Source organism: Ranitomeya imitator, chromosome 5 (assembly GCF_032444005.1).
Source record: "Ranitomeya imitator isolate aRanImi1 chromosome 5, aRanImi1.pri, whole genome shotgun sequence".
Taxonomy (NCBI): domain Eukaryota; kingdom Metazoa; phylum Chordata; class Amphibia; order Anura; family Dendrobatidae; genus Ranitomeya; species Ranitomeya imitator.
The window spans coordinates 461,130,942-461,149,146 of record NC_091286.1 but is presented as its reverse complement, the minus strand read 5'-3'; the positions used below and the strand labels follow the sequence as shown (position 1 = coordinate 461,149,146).

The 18,205-nt window shown below is 45.2% G+C and overlaps 1 protein-coding gene across 1 annotated transcript in view; it reads left to right on the top strand.

Moving 5' to 3' along the window:
- The window catches only part of KCNMB2 (potassium calcium-activated channel subfamily M regulatory beta subunit 2), a 611,704-nt gene that overhangs the window by 429,767 nt on the left and 163,732 nt on the right, over window positions 1-18,205 (top strand). The window contains exon 3 of the mRNA XM_069727285.1: window positions 17,887-18,057. Within this exon, the coding sequence (XP_069583386.1) occupies window positions 17,887-18,057 (171 nt within the window). The remainder of the gene's footprint in view (window positions 1-17,886; window positions 18,058-18,205) is intronic.

Sequence of the window (18,205 nt, the reverse complement as noted above, 5' to 3'; positions counted from 1 at the left end):
AGTACCAAGTAAACCTATGGAAAACCAAATCCGCTGTGCCCATGGTGCGGAAAAACCGCACTGAAACGCTGCGTTGTATTTTCCGCAGCATGTCAATTCTTTGTGCGGATTCCGCAGCGTTTTACACCTGTTCCTCAATAGGAATCCGCAGGTGAAATCCACACAAAAAACACTGGAAATCCGCGGAAAATCCGCCGGTAAAACGCAGTGCCTTTTACCCGCGGATTTTTCAAAAATGATGCTGAAAAATCTCACACGAATCCGCAACGTGGGCACATAGCCTTAGGGTTAGGGTTGGAATTAGGTTGTGATTAGGGTTATGGCTACAGTTGGGATTAGGGTTAGGGGTGTGGGGGGGTTAGTGCTGGAGGTAGAATTGAGGGGTTTCCACTGTTTAGGCACATCAGGGGTCTCCAAACGCAACATGGCGCCACCATTGATTCCAGCCAATCTCGTATTCAAAAAGTCAAATGGTGCTCCCTCAATTCCGAGCCCCGACGTGTGCCCAAACAGTGGTTTACCCCCACATATGGGATACCAGCATACTCAGGATAAACTGCGCAACAAATACTGGGGTCCAATTTATCCTATTACCCTTGTGAAAATAAAAAAATGCTTGCTAAAACATCATTTTTGAGGAAAGAAAAATTATTTTTTATTTTCACGGCTCTGCGTTGTAAACGTCTGTGAAGCACTTGGGGGTTCAAAGTGCTCACCACATATCTAGATAAGTTCCTTGGGGGGTCTAGTTTCTAAAATGGGGTCACTTGTGGGGGGTTTCTACTGTTTAGGAACACCAGGGGCTCAGCAAACGCAACGTGATGCCCGTAGACCATTCCATCAAATTCTGCATTTCAAAAGTCACTACTTCCCTTCTGAGCCCCGACGTGTGCCCAAACAGTGGTTTACCTCCACACATGGGGTATCAGCGTACTCAGGAGAAACTGGACAACAACTTTTGGGGTCCAATTTCTCCTGTAACCCTTGGGAAAATAAAAAATTCTGGGCTAAATAATTATTTTTGAGGAAAGAAAACGTATTTATTATTTTCACGGTTCTGCATTATAAACTTCTATGAAGCACTTGGGGGTTCAAAGTGCTCACCACACATCTAGATAAGTTCCTTTCGGGGTCTAGTTTCTAAAATGGGGTCACTTGTGGGGGGTTTCTACTGTTTAGCCACATCAGGGGCTCTGCAAACGCAACGTGACGCCCGCAGAGCATTCCATCAAAGTCTGCATTTCAAAACGTCACTACTTCAATTCCGAGCCCCGGCATGTGCCCAAACAGTAGTTTACTCCCACATATGGGGTATCACCGTACTCAGGAGAAACTGGACAACAAATATTGGGGTCAAATTTCTCCTGTTACCCTTGGGAAAATTAAAAAACTCTGGGCTAAATAATTATTTTTGAGGAAAGAAAACGTATTTATTATTTTCACGGCTCTGCATTATAAACTTCTGTGAAGCACTTGGGGGTTCAAAGTGCTCACCACACATCTAGATAAGTTCCTTTCGGGGTCTAGTTTCCAAAATGGGGTCACTTGTGGGGGGTTTCTACTGTTAAGCCACATCAGGGGCTCTGCAAACGCAACGTGACGCCCACAGAGCATTCCATCAAAGTCTGCATTTCAAAACGTCACTACTTCACTTCCGAGCCCCGGCATGTGCCCAAACAGTGGTTTACCCCCACATATGGGGTATCTGCGTACTCAGGAGAAACTTGACAACAACTTTTGGGGTCAAATTTCTCCTGTTACCCTTGGGAAAATGAAAAATTGCAGGCTAAAAGATCATTTTTGAGAAAATATTTTTTTTTTTTTATTTTCATGGCTCTGCGTTATAAACTTCTGTGAAGCACTTGGGGGTTCAAAGTCCTCACCACACATCTAGATTAGTTCCTTTGGGGGTCTAGTTTCCAAAATGGGGTCATTTCTGGGGGATCTCCAATGTTTAGGCACACAGGGGCTCTCCAAACGTGACATGGTGTCCGCTAATGATTGGAGCTAATTTTCCATTTAAAAAGCCAAATGGCGTGCCTTCCCTTCCGAGCCCTGCCGTGCGCCTAAACAGTGGTTTACCCCCACATATGGGGTATCAGCGTACTAAGGACAAACTGGACAACAATATTTGGGGTCCAATTTCTCCTATTACCCTTGGCAAAATAGGAAATTCCAGGCTAAAAAATCATTTTTGAGGAAAAAAAAATTGTTTTTTATTTTCATGGCTCTGCATTATAAACTTCTGTGAAGCACCTGGTGGTTTAAAGTGCTCAATATGCATCTAGATAAGTTCCTTGGGGGGTCTAGTTTCCAAAATGGGGTAACTTGTGGGGGATCTCCAATGTTTAGGCACACAGGGGCTCTCCAAACGCGACATGGTGTCCGCTAACAATTGGAGCTAATTTTCCATTCAAAAAGTCAAATGGCGCGCCTTCCCTTCCGAGCCCTGCCATGTGCCCAAACAGTGGTTTACCCCCACATATGAGGTATCGGCGTACTCGGGAGAAATTGCCCAACAAATGTTATGATCCATTTTATCCTATTGCCCATGTGAAAATGAAAAAATTGAGGCGAAAAGAATTTTTTGTGTGAAAAAAAAGTACTTTTTCATTTTTACAGATCAATTTGTGAAGCACCTGAGGGTTTAAAGTGCTCACTAGGCATCTAGATAAGTTCCTTGGGGGGTCTAGTTTCCAAAATGGGGTCACTTGTGGGGGAGCGCCAATGTTTAGGCACACAGGGTGTTAGGACTGGCGGAATGCACCAAGTACAAGATGGAATAGAACAAGGTGCGTTCGCAGTCCGAGGTCCACCGTGCAGGAGAAACCCTGCTGCTAGTAAATAGCAGACTATATGGCGGTAAACTAAAGTATAAACTTGTGGGTTCAACCTCACCCAGCGTGAAGGGAGCAATCCTGTTGAGTCACAGGACCGCGGTACCGCACCTAAAGCGCGAGCAAGTAGTCAGCGTACTTAACCCCGACTGGGATTGAAGTCCGATTAGACCCTTGCTGGCACTACACCGCAACTGGGTGTGTAAGGAAACTAAATGGAAATATATAATGCACAGGAGTGCGAGCAATGTCGCACTGACGGACGCCACCAACCACTGAGGCTTGGGTATGGAAAGCACAAGGCAAGCGCACAGCGCCGCACAGGCGGACACAGCAAGAGGACGCTGTAATGTGTGTATCGTGCAGATGATAAGTCGGGCGCTAGATAGCTACCAACATCCGCGAGCAGACAACAACTCTAGGGAGGGATATTTAGGAGCTTTCATCCATCGACATACATCCATCTACACACACATATATCATAATAGAACAATACTAGCGCATTGCCGTGCGGTCATGCGCAGTTTATATAGTTGCAGCACAGGAAGTGGCCACAGAACTTTTGCCCTTCCAAGACCTGTCAGGAGAGCCAATGAGATGTGCTGCAGCACCTGAGCATGTGACCCTCGATCTCCAACGGGAGACCTTGCCCTGGGCATGCTCAGTGTGTGAAAATAAGGACTTAGTCCCAGAGAAGCCAGCTCGCCGCAAATCAGTGCAGGGTACAACAGGAGAGCCAGAAAAGGCAGCAGTAACCCTCTGCACAGAATCAGTCCCAGCGAGACGCTGGGAGCGATGCCTCCGCTGAGCAGAACCCACTGCGGCCGAAGCAGAATGGGAGACCGCAGCAGACACGGATCGAGATCCCCCCGTGCAGCAGAGGAAACTCGACTCCTAACATTACCCCCCCTCCTAGGGCCCCCCCCCTCCTTGGGCCTCGCTACGTTCGAAGGCAGCAATAAGCTGCGGAGCCCGAATGTGCTCAGCAGGCTCCCAGGATCTATCCTCAGGACCGTAACCCTTCCAGTCCACCAAAAAATATTTTTTGCCACGTACCACTTGCACCCCAAGATAGCGTTCACCTCGAAATCGTCCGTAGACGAACCCGATGTCTCGGCAGATGACTCAGAAAACCCGGACATGTATACGGGCTTAAGGAGGGACACATGAAAGGTGTCGGTGATACCAAGGCGTGGAGGAAGGGCCAGGCGGTAGACCACAGGATTAACCTGTTCGAGGACCTTGAAGGGACCCAAGTAGCGAGGAGCAAATTTAGTGGACTCAACTCGCAGCCTGATGTTACGGGCGGAGAGCCACACCAAGTCGCCAGGAGCAAAGGTCGGAGCGGGGCGCCGATGAGCATCGGCGGAGGACCTCATTCTCTCCTTAGAGGCCCGAATGGCATCCTGAGTGCGGTCCCAAATATCCCGTGCCTCCACAGCCCAGTCTGCCACCCTGGAGTCTGCGGAAGACACGGGCATAGGCACAGGTACCCGTGGATGCTGACCATAGTTGAGGAGGAATGGGGTTTGTCCAGTGGAGTCGGCTACGGCGTTGTTCAGCGCAAACTCTGCCCATGATAGCAAGGATGCCCAGTCATCCTGCCTGGCTGAAACAAAATGTCGCAGGTATGTGACCAAGGTCTGGTTGGCCCTCTCTACCAACCCATTCGTCTCGGGATGATAAGCGGAAGAGAGATTCAACTCAATACTGAGTAGACGACAAAGCTCTCTCCAGAACCGAGACGCAAACTGGGGACCTCGGTCACTGACAATTTTGTCAGGCATACCATGTAGGCGGAAGATATGTTTAATGAACAACGCTGCCAAGGCCCGTGCAGAAGGTAACCGTGGTAGCGGCACCAAATGCACCATTTTTGAGAAATGATCGGTGATGACCCAAATAATGGTACAGCCGCGAGATTTGGGTAAACCCACGACAAAGTCCATCCCGACCATCTCCCAGGGCCTATCTGCCCCTGGCAAGGGATAGAGCAACCCAGCTGGCCTTTGACGCGGAGATTTATTTTTGGCGCAGGAGACACACGCCAGAACATAATCCCTGACATCCCGGACCATATGCGGCCACCAGTACGTCCTCGCCAGTAGCTCAGATGTCCATTTTGTCCCAAAGTGTCCACCCACCCTGGACGAATGAGCCCAAGAGAGAACCTCCGGTCGCAAATTAATGGGCACAAAAGTCTTGCCCGGAGGCACAGACTCCAGTGAAACCGGCGCTACGGTTCTCAGGCTCTCAGCAGGGACAATAAGCCGAGGCTCCTCTTCCTCCTCCTCAGTTGACATAAGGGAGCGAGAGAGAGCTTCGGCACGAATATTCTTCTCCCCGGCGAGATAATGCAGAGTAAAATGGAACCGGGAGAAAAATAAGGACCATCTGGCCTGACGAGAATTCAGCCGCTGGGCTGTTTGTAAATACACCAAATTTTTGTGCTCCGTGAAGACCTGGAAAGGAAACCGTGCACCCTCCAGAAGATGTCTCCACTCCGAAAAGGCCAACTTCATCGCTAGCAACTCCCTATCCCCGATGGAGTAATTTCTCTCCGCTGACGTAAAGGTCTTTGAGAAAAAGAAGCATGGATGCTTCCGACCTTGAGCATCCTTTTGATAGAGGACTGCTCCAGCACCAACGGATGAGGCATCCACCTCCATTAGGAATGGCTTATCAACATCGGGGCGACGTAAGAAGGGAGCGCTAGCAAAGTGGGACTTAATAGAAGTGAAGGCCTTGGAGACCTCTTCCGACCACAATTTGGGATTTGCTCCCTTCTTGGTGAGGGCTACCAAGGGAGCTACCAGAGTTGAGAAGTGGGGAATGAACTGGCGGTAATAGTTAATGAACCCCATAAAGCGCTGCACCGCTTTAAGAGAATGGGGCTCTTGCCAGTCCATCACAGCCTGTAGTTTGGCAGGATCCATAGCCAATCCCTGGGCGGAGATGATATAGCCCAGGAACGGTAAAGACTCCTGCTCAAACATAACCTTCTCCAACTTAGCATAAAGAGAGTTTGCCCGTAGGAGGTCGAAGACTCTGCCAACATCTCTCCGGTGGGAGTCCATATCTGGAGAAAAGATGAGAATATCATCCAGATAGACTACAACTGAGGTGGAAAGCATATCCCGGAAGATGTCGTTGACAAAGTCTTGGAAAACGGCTGGAGCATTACAGAGCCCGAAGGGCATCACCAGATACTCATAGTGCCCATCTCTGGTGTTAAACGCCGTTTTCCATTCGTCCCCCTCACGGATGCGAATCAGGTTATAAGCACCCCGCAGATCTAATTTAGTAAACACTCTAGCTCCCCGAAGCCTATCGAAGAGCTCGGATATCAGGGGCAAAGGATACTTGTTCTTAACCGTGATAGCGTTAAGACCCCTGTAGTCTATGCATGGACGTAGTTCCCCATTCTTCTTCTGCACGAAGAAGAACCCTGCCCCAGCAGGTGACACTGACTTCCTGATGAACCCTCTTGCCAGATTCTCTTGAATGTACTGAGACATGGCCTCCGTCTCCGGGAGAGATAATGGATAAACTCGACCCCGGGGAGGCTCCGCACCAGGCAAGAGATCGATAGGACAGTCATAGGGGCGATGGGGCGGAAGGGTCTCCGCCGCCTTTTTGGAGAACACGTCTGCATAAGACCAATATTGCTTGGGGAGAGAGGATAGATCTGCGGGTACCTCTGTAGTAGCAACCTGAACGCACTCTCGGTGACACCTACCCCCACATGATTCACCCCATCCCAGAATTCTGCCAGAGGACCACTCGATGTGAGGAGAGTGGTACTGTAACCAAGGTATCCCCAACAGGATCTCATCAATCCCCTCAGGAATGATGAGCAAAGATATAATCTCCTGATGGGATGGTGACATGGACAGAGTAAAAGGGATGGTCTGATGTGTTATCTGTGCGGGGAGTGTCGACCCATTCACCACTCGTACCGTTACTGGTTGAGATAGCATAACCAGGGGTATTGCGTGACGTTGGGCGAAGGCAGAAGACATAAAATTGCCCTCCGCCCCAGAATCCACGCAGAGCTCTACCGAGTGGGAGGATGAGCCAAAAGTAATTGTCCCCTTGAAAGACAATTTGGAGGCAAGCGTCGCAGTGTCTAGTGCACCTCCACCTACTACCACTAGACGCTGACGTTTCCTCAACCGCTGATGACATCTGGTGGCAAGATGTCCTGACTGTTGGCATACATGGCAAACCTGGAGTGCACGAGCGGTCCGGGACTTAGATCCCGCTCGTGACACCACCTTAGGTTCATGGGGCTCAGGAGCCTGGACTGGAAATTCTAAAGGTTTGGCGAAGGTGGGAGCCAGCCGAAACCTCTGCCTACACTGGGCTCGCTCTAACCTCCGCTCGTGAAAACGGAGGTCAATACAAGTAGATATAGTTATTAATTCCTCCAGTGTGGCGGGAATCTCCCTAGTGGCCAGGGCGTCCTTAACGTGGTCAGCCAGCCCCCTCCAAAATATAGGGATAAGGGCTTTATCCGACCACTCCAGCTCAGATGCTAGAGTGCGGAAGTGGACGGCAAAAAGGCTGACCAAGGACGAGCCCTGAGTCAATGCCAACAGTTGGAGCGCCGTATCATGGGTGACACGAGGTCCTAAAAAGACCTGTTTCAGAGTGCTCAGGAATAACGGAGCACTCTGCACCACAAGATCGTCACGCTCCCACAGCGGCGTAGCCCACTGCAACGCCCTGTCCGACAATAAGGAAATGATAAAGCCCACCTTAGCCCGCTCTGTAGGGAAATGAGAGGCCAGAAGCTCGAGATGTATTGAGCACTGACTCACGAAACCCCTACAGGACTTACTATCACCAGAAAATTTCTCTGGTAGCGGCAGGCGAGATAGCGTCGGTACAGGGGCGGCAGTGGACAAGGTAGCTGCAGCCACACTTGCAGCCTGAACAGCGACAGCAGTAACATCCACAGCTGAAGTTGAACGCTCTAGAGCCGCCAACCTTCCCTGCAGCTGCTGGATGTACCGCTGTAAACGCTGATCGTCCGCCATTTACTAGCCAGACCTTGGCGCTAGTATTATGTTAGGACTGGCGAAATGCACCAAGTACAAGATGGAATAGAACAAGGTGCGTTCGCAGTCCGAGGTCCACCGTGCAGAAGAAACCCTGCTGCTAGTAAATAGCAGACTATATGGCGGTACACTAAAGTATAAACACGTGGGTTCAACCTCACCCAGCGTGAAGGGAGCAATCCTGTTGAGTCACAGGACCGCGGTACCGCACCTAAAGCGCGAGCAAGTAGTCAGCGTACTTAACCCCGACTGGGATTGAAGTCCGATTAGACCCTTGCTGGCACTACACCGCAACTGGGTGTGTAAGGAAACTAAATGGAAATATATAATGCACAGGAGTGCGAGCAATGTCGCACTGACGGACGCCACCAACCACTGAGGCTTGGGTATGGAAAGCACAAGGCAAGCGCACGGCGCCGTACAGGCGGACACAGCAAGAGGACGCTGTAATGTGTGTATCGTGCAGATGATAAGTCGGGCGCTAGATAGCTACCAACATCCGCGAGCAGACAACAACTCTAGGGAGGGATATTTAGGAGCTTTCATCCATCGACATACATCCATCTACACACACACATATATCATAATAGAACAATACTAGCGCATTGCCGTGCGGTCATGCGCAGTTTATATAGTTGCAGCACAGGAAGTGGCCACAGAACTTTTGCCCTTCCAAGACCTGTCAGGAGAGCCAATGAGATGTGCTGCAGCACCTGAGCATGTGACCCTCGATCTCCAACGGGAGACCTTGCCCTGGGCATGCTCAGTGTGTGAAAATAAGGACTTAGTCCCAGAGAAGCCAGCTCGCCGCAAATCAGTGCAGGGTACAACAGGAGAGCCAGAAAAGGCAGCAGTAACCCTCTGCACAGAATCAGTCCCAGCGAGACGCTGGGAGCGACGCCTCCGCTGAACAGAACCCACTGCGGCCGAAGCAGAATGGGAGACCGCAGCAGACACGGATCGAGATCCCCCCGTGCAGCAGAGGAAACTCGACTCCTAACATTGGGTCTCTCCAAACGCGACATGGTGTCCGCTAACGATGGAGATAATTTTTCATTCAAAAAGTCAAATGGCGCTCCTTCCCTTCCGAGCCTTACCATGTGCCCAAACAGTGGTTTACCCCTACATATGAGGTATCAACGTACTCAGGAGAAATTGCCCAACAAATTTTAGAATCAAATTTATCCTGTTACCCATGTGAAAATGAAAAAATTGAGGCTAAAAGAATTTTTTTGTGAAAAAAAAGTACTTTTTCATTTTTACGGATCAATTTGTGAAGCACCTGGGGGTTTAAAGTGCTCACTATGCATCTAGATAAGTTCCTTGGGGCGTCTAGTTTCCAAAATGGGGTCACTTGTGGGGGAGCTCCAATTTTTAGGCACACGGTGGCTCTCCAAACGTGACATGCTGTCCGCTAAAGAGTGGAGCCAATTTTTTATTCAAAAAATCAAATGGCGCTCCTTCCCTTCCAAGCCCTGCCGTGCGCCCAAACAGTGGTTTACCCCCACATATGAGGTATTAGCGTACTCAGGACAAATTGGACAACAACTTTCGTGGTTCAGTTTCTCCTTTTACCATTGGGAAAATAAAAAAATTGTTGCTAAAAGATAATTTTTGTGACTAAAAAGTTAAATGTTCATTTTTTCCTTCCATGTTGCTTCTGCTGCTGTGAAGCACCTGAAGGGTTAATAAACTTCTTGAATGTGGTTTTGTGCACCTTGAGGGGTGCAGTTTTTAGAATGGTGTCACTTTTGGGTATTTTCAGCCTTATAGACCCCTCAAACTGACTTCAAATGTGAGGTGGTCCCTAAAAAAATGGTTTTGTAAATTTCGTTGTAAAAATGAGAAATCGCTGGTCAAATTTGAACCCTTATAACTTCCTAGCAAAAAAAAATTTTGTTTCCAAAATTGTGCTGATGTAAAGTATACATGTGGGAAATGTTATTTATTAACTATTTTGTGTCACATAACTCTCTAGTTTAACAGAATAAAAATTCAAAATGTGAAAATTGCGAAATTTTCAAAATTTTCGCCAAATTTCCGTTTTTATCACAAATAAACGCAGAATTTATTGACCTAAATTTACCACTAACATGAAGCCCAATATGTCACGAAAAAACAATCTCAGAACCGCTAGGATCCGTTGAAGCGTTCCTGAGTTATTACCTCATAAAGGGACACTGGTCAGAATTGCAAAAAACGGCAAGGTCTTTAAGGTCAAAATAGGCTGGGTCATGAAGGGGTTAAACACCCTTACTCAAATTTATAAGTATTAAATTTAATACTTTGTACCAAAACCTTTGTTGGTGATGTCAGCTTCCGTGCACAAACCCTGGACAAGGACTTCACATGGAAGTCCGTGTTACTGTTCAGGTCAGCAGCCTGAACAAAACTTATTGAAAGGCAATCAACAAGCTTTTATTGTGTGGGCACTTCCTGCTCCATCATAGCCATGTCAAGTATTGGCATAGCTGTAATTGGCTGGGGCAATATGAATTAAAAGGCGTGAGATCCCCTCTAATTTTGATAACAAGTGCAGGTAAAACAGGCAGCTGCAGGCTGCAGTCCTCAGCTATCTGATTTTTCTTGGCTAGTTATAAAAAATATCAAAGCCCCCACACTATATTTTTAATTATTTGAATAAATAATTACAAAAATGGTGTGGAGTCACCCTATTTTTGAAAACCAGCCAAGGTAGATAGTTGGGGGCTGGTATTCTCAGGCTGGGAAGGTCCGTGGATATTTGGCCCTCTCCCAGTCTAAAGATAGCAGCCTGTAGCCATCCCATAAAAGGCACGTCCATTATATGAGCCAATTCTGGTGCTTTGCCTGGATCATCCTGCTTGCCCGAGTGCTGGTTATTAAAATAAAGGGAAACCCCATGTCATTTTTTCTGGGTCCCCTTTTTAACAACCAGTAAGGTCTATGCAGGCAGATTTGATATTAATAGCCTGGGAAGCTCCATGTTTTTTCTCAGCTTGGTATTAAAAATAAGGGGGACCTCAATCCATTTTTTTTATTTTATTTCTTTATTAGCTAAATATATGTACCGTAAGCTACACATGCACTGCACTAATTAATGATATATCTCACTGACCTATTTCTTACTATGCACATGTGCAGGCTAGTAAATACTCTCATCAGTGTTGCATGCTCTCAGCGAGACCAGGTGAACAGTGATGAGAGTAAAGCCATTAGCCGATACCTGACCGGCGGTAACCTGTTCACCATCTGTCACAGCTGCTGGCTCACATGCTGTCCTGTGTGTGACATCATGGGAAATGTGATACCCAGTGGTTGTGATCAGTGGTGACATCAGTAAGGTTAGCGCTGGCCAAAGCCGGTGTTTTACATACTGTCAGACAGATGACAGCGTGAGAACTGCCAAATGTTCGGGCCCCACATTCACTTGAATGGTTCCGGATCAACTTTGGCTAGCCTAACCAAACGTTTTCATAAATTTCAGCCAAACTTGACAGACCTGAACATCCACGGGTCTGCCTATCCCTATGAAAAATTTCTTGTTACATTTCTTTCTTTAATTTTATGAAGTTTGCCAGTGACAGATGTTGAAACACAACCCCAGACCATGATGTTCCCAATTCCAAGCTTCACTGTTCTTATGTTGTTTTAGGGGTGATATGTGGCACCCATCAGGGCCGTGGGGTACTCGGAACCAGGTCGGACAGTTCTTTGGGGAAGTCATGGGGCCATGACCCGACTCCGTGGCCCTGGGCGTGCAGTAAAAATACAAGGGGAAAAGTTATATGGGATTGATTCGTGACGATACCCATGGTGTTCAGCAAGGGATTACCGACGCTGCGGTTCACGTCCACTGGGGACGATGGTGATGCAGCAAAGATGGTAAAGCTCCCCACGGGTAGAGCAGGGCCCCAGGGCAGATTTAACAGTCAGTTCAGGTGGTGGTGAACGTTGGGGTGAAGAGAATAAACAAGGGACGCAGAGAAGTGCAGTTTTCTTTACCTTTACTTCTTGGTAGATGAACATGCAGTCCGCGGTACCAGTTACAGATAACAGCAGGAGTCTGGCTAGCCTGGAAGCATTCAGGGGGTCCACCTTGCCAGGTGTGGTTGGAAGCCTTCCTGCTGCGCTCTATTTTTGGGTCCCTGCTGCCAGTAGCTAGCTGCAGCCCTCTCCTGCATGTTGGCTTTGACCTGTATGGTAGACAGAGCAAGCCTATCACGGGCACTGCCTGTTCAGTAGCAGCTCTGGGCTCTTGGTATGCTACGGTGCCTCCGGGTGTTCAGTGTGGCAAGGGAGCTTGCAAATCCCTATCCTCCAGATTCGGCTGTGGGGGCATACAGCATTCGCACAGCCAAGGACTCTGGCGATTCTCTTGTCAGCGCTCCGCTCCGGGGTCAGCTCTCAGGCAGCTACAATTCTTCAGAGCCCTTGTCTCCGCTCCTCTCTCTCCTACTACCTTCCTAGCAGCCTAAAACTGACTTCTCCTCCAGACCACAGAGAGCAGCTCCCCTGATGCTGGGTCTAGAGCTCCCCTTTCTGGCCTGAAGCCGGAATCGTGTTACATGCTGTGTACAGTATTACGTGGCATGGGGACCTCTTCCTGCTTCCAGACATGACATCACCCTTCAGAGGGAGGCAATGTCACCGTGGCAACTGGACTCTGGGGTGCCACAGATATACAGTAATTTTGGGTCTCCAAACAAGGTGTGTATTATGACATATGAAAAGAGTTCAATTTTGGTCTCATTTGACCATACTATTTTCTCCCAGCACTTCACAGGCTTGTCTAAATGTTGTTGAGAAAACTTTAAATGTGTTTTAAAATGCTTTTTTTCCCGAAATGGAATCTTGCATGGTGAGCATGCATACTGGTCATGGAGGTTGATAGCATTACTTACATTTTTGTTTAAAGCAATTGTACCTGCTTATTCCAGGTCTTTCTGTAGCTCTCCACTTGTGGTCCCTAGCTCTTGGACACACTTCTGGTAATTTTTGTTCACTCCTCTGTCTGAAGTCTTGAAGGGAGCACCTGTTAGTAGCTGGTTTATGGTGAAATGATGTTTTTTCCACTTCGGGATTATGCTTCCAACAGTGCTCTCTGAAACCTTCAGCAGTTTAGAAATTCTTCTGTAACTAATGCCAACAGTATGTTTTGCAACAATAAGATTTCAAACATCTTGAAACAACTCACTGGTTTTAACCATCATGAGATGTTTCTAGTGTGGCACCTTGGTTATGAGACACCTTTTTATAGGCCATCAGTTGAACCAGCTGATTTAATTTTTTAACTGTCAGAATTGAATTCTAATTACTGATAAATTTCAGATGGTGTAATGACTTTCCATGACTTTTTGCATCTATCTTCATGTGTTCAATATATTTTCCCTGTGTCCTTTCTCCTTAATGCACAAAACTTTATTTATAAACATGCATGGTGATTTATTTGCCTATGTGGATTGGATGGGTTGTTACTGACATCTGGTGAGAATTTCATGTCAATAGCACCTTTATAAATATATTTACTTAGAAAATTGATGACGTGCTCAATGCTTGTTTCACCAGTTGTATTCTTCATGAAAAGTTGAGCAATTTTGAAATTCTTTACATTGTTGAATTGTTTATTTTCTGATGATCATTAGTTTCGGTGGTTATTATAGCTCTGTGTTCAATTTTGCTGGAATTTGTTGACAGACTTGACTCTCACAACTAAGCTGAGCTTCAATTAAGGTAATATTTCCTTCTGAAAAGCTTTTTCAGAAATCTACAGTAGCTTATGCTGAGAAAATCGCTGAAAAACCATTGAAGTAAAGTCTATACCATATGTATTAGAATTGAAATAAAAAAGATAAGTTGTTAGTTTGAGGTGAAAGGATGAAGTGATAGTTGCTTGAATGAGTGGTGTGAAGGACAGGACAGAGTAGAACGTTTCCTCAAGACAGTGGACATAGGAGACTGGGAGATTATAGAGCCATTAACAGTTATTGATATGTTCAAGTGGCTGTATAGTTGTTTCTGCACTGTTTTTAGTACTTTAAGCCCAAAAGGGTCTCAAGTATATCTTAAAGAAATAGATTAAAAGTTAATTTTTAAATAACTCATTTGCTATTGCATAAGTCTGAGCAAGATGCAGGAAATATAATAAATGTAATTTCCTCCATGTTGAGTTTTAGACAAGAGGCCCAGGCCTAGCCACGGAGGGAAATTATGGCCTAGGGTGTGCGTTGTAAGGTTGCGACATACATCACAATATAGCCGTGGGTTTACCATGCACATGCACAGAGACAGAGATGGCCTATCTTGAAGTCTTAACCTAGAGCCAAGATGCTGGGGGTTTCATCATGCTGGTACGGTATGAAAAGACACTGAGGACTGTACCTTTTGCCGGTCCTCTATACGGCACAAATTGTGAAAAATTCACTCTTGAAAATATGTATTTTTTTAAATTTAAGTAGAATTCAAATTTTCTTAAATACATTTGCCTAACTCTATGCAGGACCATATATTCTGTGGTAGTTGTTAGATGAAGTTGTAGTACCAAACCTTTCTGATCCTTTTCTTCTACTTCTTAAAAACAGCTAATAACTTCTAAGGTCCGATTTTAGTGAGCATAGAGTAACATTGGCAGACCAAAACCTCATCCATGGTTTTTTATACTCTACTCCCAAAGATAACAGAAGCACTTCAAACAATAAATCTTTAAAATCCATGGCAGGACTAATGTCCTGTCATGGGTGTAATGAAACAGGAGTAATGAAGGGAGGCGATAGCTGGACAAAGGGGTTGAGTCAAAGAATGGCATATTAACAAAGATGGAATTGTTGCATGTATGAAAGAAGAAGGGAAGATTCCTGTTGTTAGTAATAGGTGAAAGATATAGGCTGAGTCCTGGCTAAATGAGACGTGATAGGGTAAAGTGGATAGATGGTATACTGCCATTTGAGGTTGGAAAGCTTCTCATAGGTAATGGTGAAGCAGGTTATGGGAGAAGAGGTCTTTACAGTTGTGTGGAGGTGTTATGGACACACTAAAGCAAAGTCTTCATTGTCCAAAAACATAGTGGATTTCCTGCTGACTATTGGCTTGCAGAAAATCTGCTACATTTTACAGTGCCTGCACAGTACAAGAGATTTTCAAAAATGTCAGTAACTTGCTGCAAAAAATATCCCCAGCATAAACTGACAGGAAGTTGGCCATTAAGGCCAAAAGTGGCTCAGTCCTAAAGAGGTTCAAAACAAATCAATATTTAGATGTTCATTTCAACTGCTTTTCAAACAGCAGGTTAAGGTAGGTCAGAGCCTTCTCTGAAGAAATTTGTTTTCAGGTTGTGATTTAACATTTTTAAGATGAAGAAAAGTCTCAAAGGTTTGGTTAGGTTCACATTGCATTAGTGCAGTCCGTTTAGCGCATACGCTAACGGACTGCGTTAACGCAATGTCCAAAAACGGATCGCGTTTAGCAATCACGCTAGTGTAGATGCCCGATCTGCGCTAGCGAGAACGGACCCAAAAATGCTGCAGACAGCATTCGAGGTCCGTCACAAAATAACAGAACATCGCTAACGCATGCCAAAAATGGCATGCGTTAGGGATGCGTTACATACATTGCGGTCAATGGGTGCGCTAACGGATCCGTTACATTGCGTTAGTGATACCCACTAACGCAATGTGAACCTAGCTTTAGGTTAGTGGGCTTGATAGTTAAGAGATGCATCGGAAAAATCAAAGGAGATGGTTGTGTGGGTTTGAGATCTGCAGAATGTCAATTTATTCTGTAGATGTAGGTGTGAGTTTTACCCTTTTCTAAGAAAACCATGAAATGTGCCATTTCCCTGTACCTTTTTTTAAATGATATCTGGAGCTATATATACCTCTGTGGGTATCACACCAGGACCTCCACTGGATGCGATCAACAGCAAATACCCTATTTTGGAATGTAGCCTACAATGAAGCTTTCTTAGACATTGTTAACCTTATGTTTAAAATAAGAGGCAGCGTCCTATTTGTACAGTTGCCAAAATAATTCAATAACAATGGACCTGTTTCTTCTTGACACGCAGGTAGCAAGGTGATGAAAATACTCATATTATAATGTTCATTAAGTTATGGATCATCGACTCCTTTGTGTAAAAAAAAAACTGATGTATCTTTTGACAGATCTCATTTGCTTCTGTAAGATAAAATTCTGACAAAGTGAAAGTGTTTGCAGTGATCAATATGGACACTTCACATTAACAATAGTTCGGTCGAGCCCTTACAATTTCTGAATGATTGGTTTAATCTTTCAGTCAAAGGTTCATTATCTAACAAATACATATATCAGCACTGATGACTCTTTTCTTTTATATACTGCTATGCTAACGAAAGCTACACGCGAATATAAAAGAACTACAGTGCCTTGCGAAAGTATTTGGCCCCATGGAACTTTTCAACCTTTTCCCACATATCATGCTTCAAACATAGAGATACCAAATGTAAATTTTTGGTGAAAAATCAACAACCAGTGGAACGCAATTGTGAAGTTGAACGAAATTTATTGGTTATTTTACATTTTTGTGGAAATTCAAAAACTGAAAAGTGTGGAGTGCAGTATTATTCGGCCCCTTTAACTTAATACTTTGGTGAGGTCTGGACTTTGACTTGGCCATTCTAACACCTGGATATGTTTATTTGTGAACCATTCCATTGTAGATTTTGCTTTATGTTTGGGATCATTGTCTTGTTGGAAGACAAATCTCCATCCCAGTCTCAGGTCTTTTGCAGACTCCAACAGGTTTTCTTCAAGAATGGTCCTGTACTTGGCTCCATCCATCTTCTCATCAATTTTAACCATCTTCCCTGTCCCTGCTGAAGAAAAGCAGGCCCAAACCATGATGCTGCCACCACCATGCTTGACAGTGGGGATGGTGTGTTCAGGGTGATGAGCTGTGTTGTCTTTACGCCAAACATATCATTTGGCATTGTTTGGTTTCATCTGACCAGAGCACCTTCTTCCAAACTTTATACGACACTTTTTATGGATATCTTTGAGAAATGGCTTTCTTCTTGCCACTCTTCCATAAAGGTCAGATTTGTGCAGTGTACGACTGATTGTTGTCCTATGAATAGACTGTCCCACCTTAGCTGTAGATCTCTGCAGTTCATCCAGAGTGATCATGGGCCTCTTGGCTGCATCTCTGATCAGTCTTCTCCTTGTTTGAGATGAAAGTTTAGAGGGACGGCCGGGTCTTGGTAGATTTGCAGTGGTATGATACTCCTTCCATTTCTATATGATCACTTGCATAGTGCTCCTTGGAATGTTTAAAGTTTTGGAAATCATTTTGTATCCAAATCCAGCTTTACACTTCTGCAAAACAGTATCATGGACCTGCCTGTTATGTTCCTTGGTCTTCATGATGCTCTCTGTTCTTCAAACAGAACCCTGAGACTGTCACAGTGCAGGTGCATTTATACGGAGACTTGATTACACACAGGTGGATTATATTTATCATCATTAGGCATTTAGGACAACATTGGATCGTTCAGAGATCCACAATGAACTTCTGGAGTGAGTTTGCTGCACTGAAAGTAAAGGGGCCGAATAATATTGCACGCCCCACTTTTCAGTTTTTGAATTTCCACAAAAATTTGAAATAACCAGTAAATTTCATTCAACTTTACAATTGTGTTCCACTTGTTGATTCTTCACCAACGATTTACATTTGGTGTCTTTAGGTTTTAAGCATGATATGTAGGCAAAGGTTGAAAAGTTCCAGGGGGGCGAATGCTTTCACAAGGCACTGTAATTCTAGTAAGCAATGCTAATAAAAAATTTAGCATCTTAATGACAAAGTTTTGTCTCTTTCATGTACAACACCTGTTATCTTATTCTTCACATGTGTAGATATATGGAGCAATAAGAATTGAAAGGTATAGCACTAAAAATAACAGTAACTCATTTATGCTCAGTTGGCTTAATACACTTCTATAATCTTTTCATAACTAATAATAGTATTTTATTTTCAGAAATTTCTACCAAAAAATCAAGGACCATGACCTTCTGGACAAAAGGAAAACTGTGACAGCGTTAAAAGCAGGAGAAGACAGAGCGATACTCCTGGGGCTGGCAATGATGGTCTGTTCCATTATGATGTATTTTCTTCTAGGGATAACACTTCTTCGATCATACATGCAGAGGTAATTTGGTGCCTGTCGCATCCAGTGTGAATATATATGACCTTATTGCTTTTATTGGGTTCATTTCATCGCCTTTTTGTAACTTTCCAATCTGTTTGAAACATTTAATGTGCAATAGAAAATTAATACTGTGTAACGCCAAATGCAT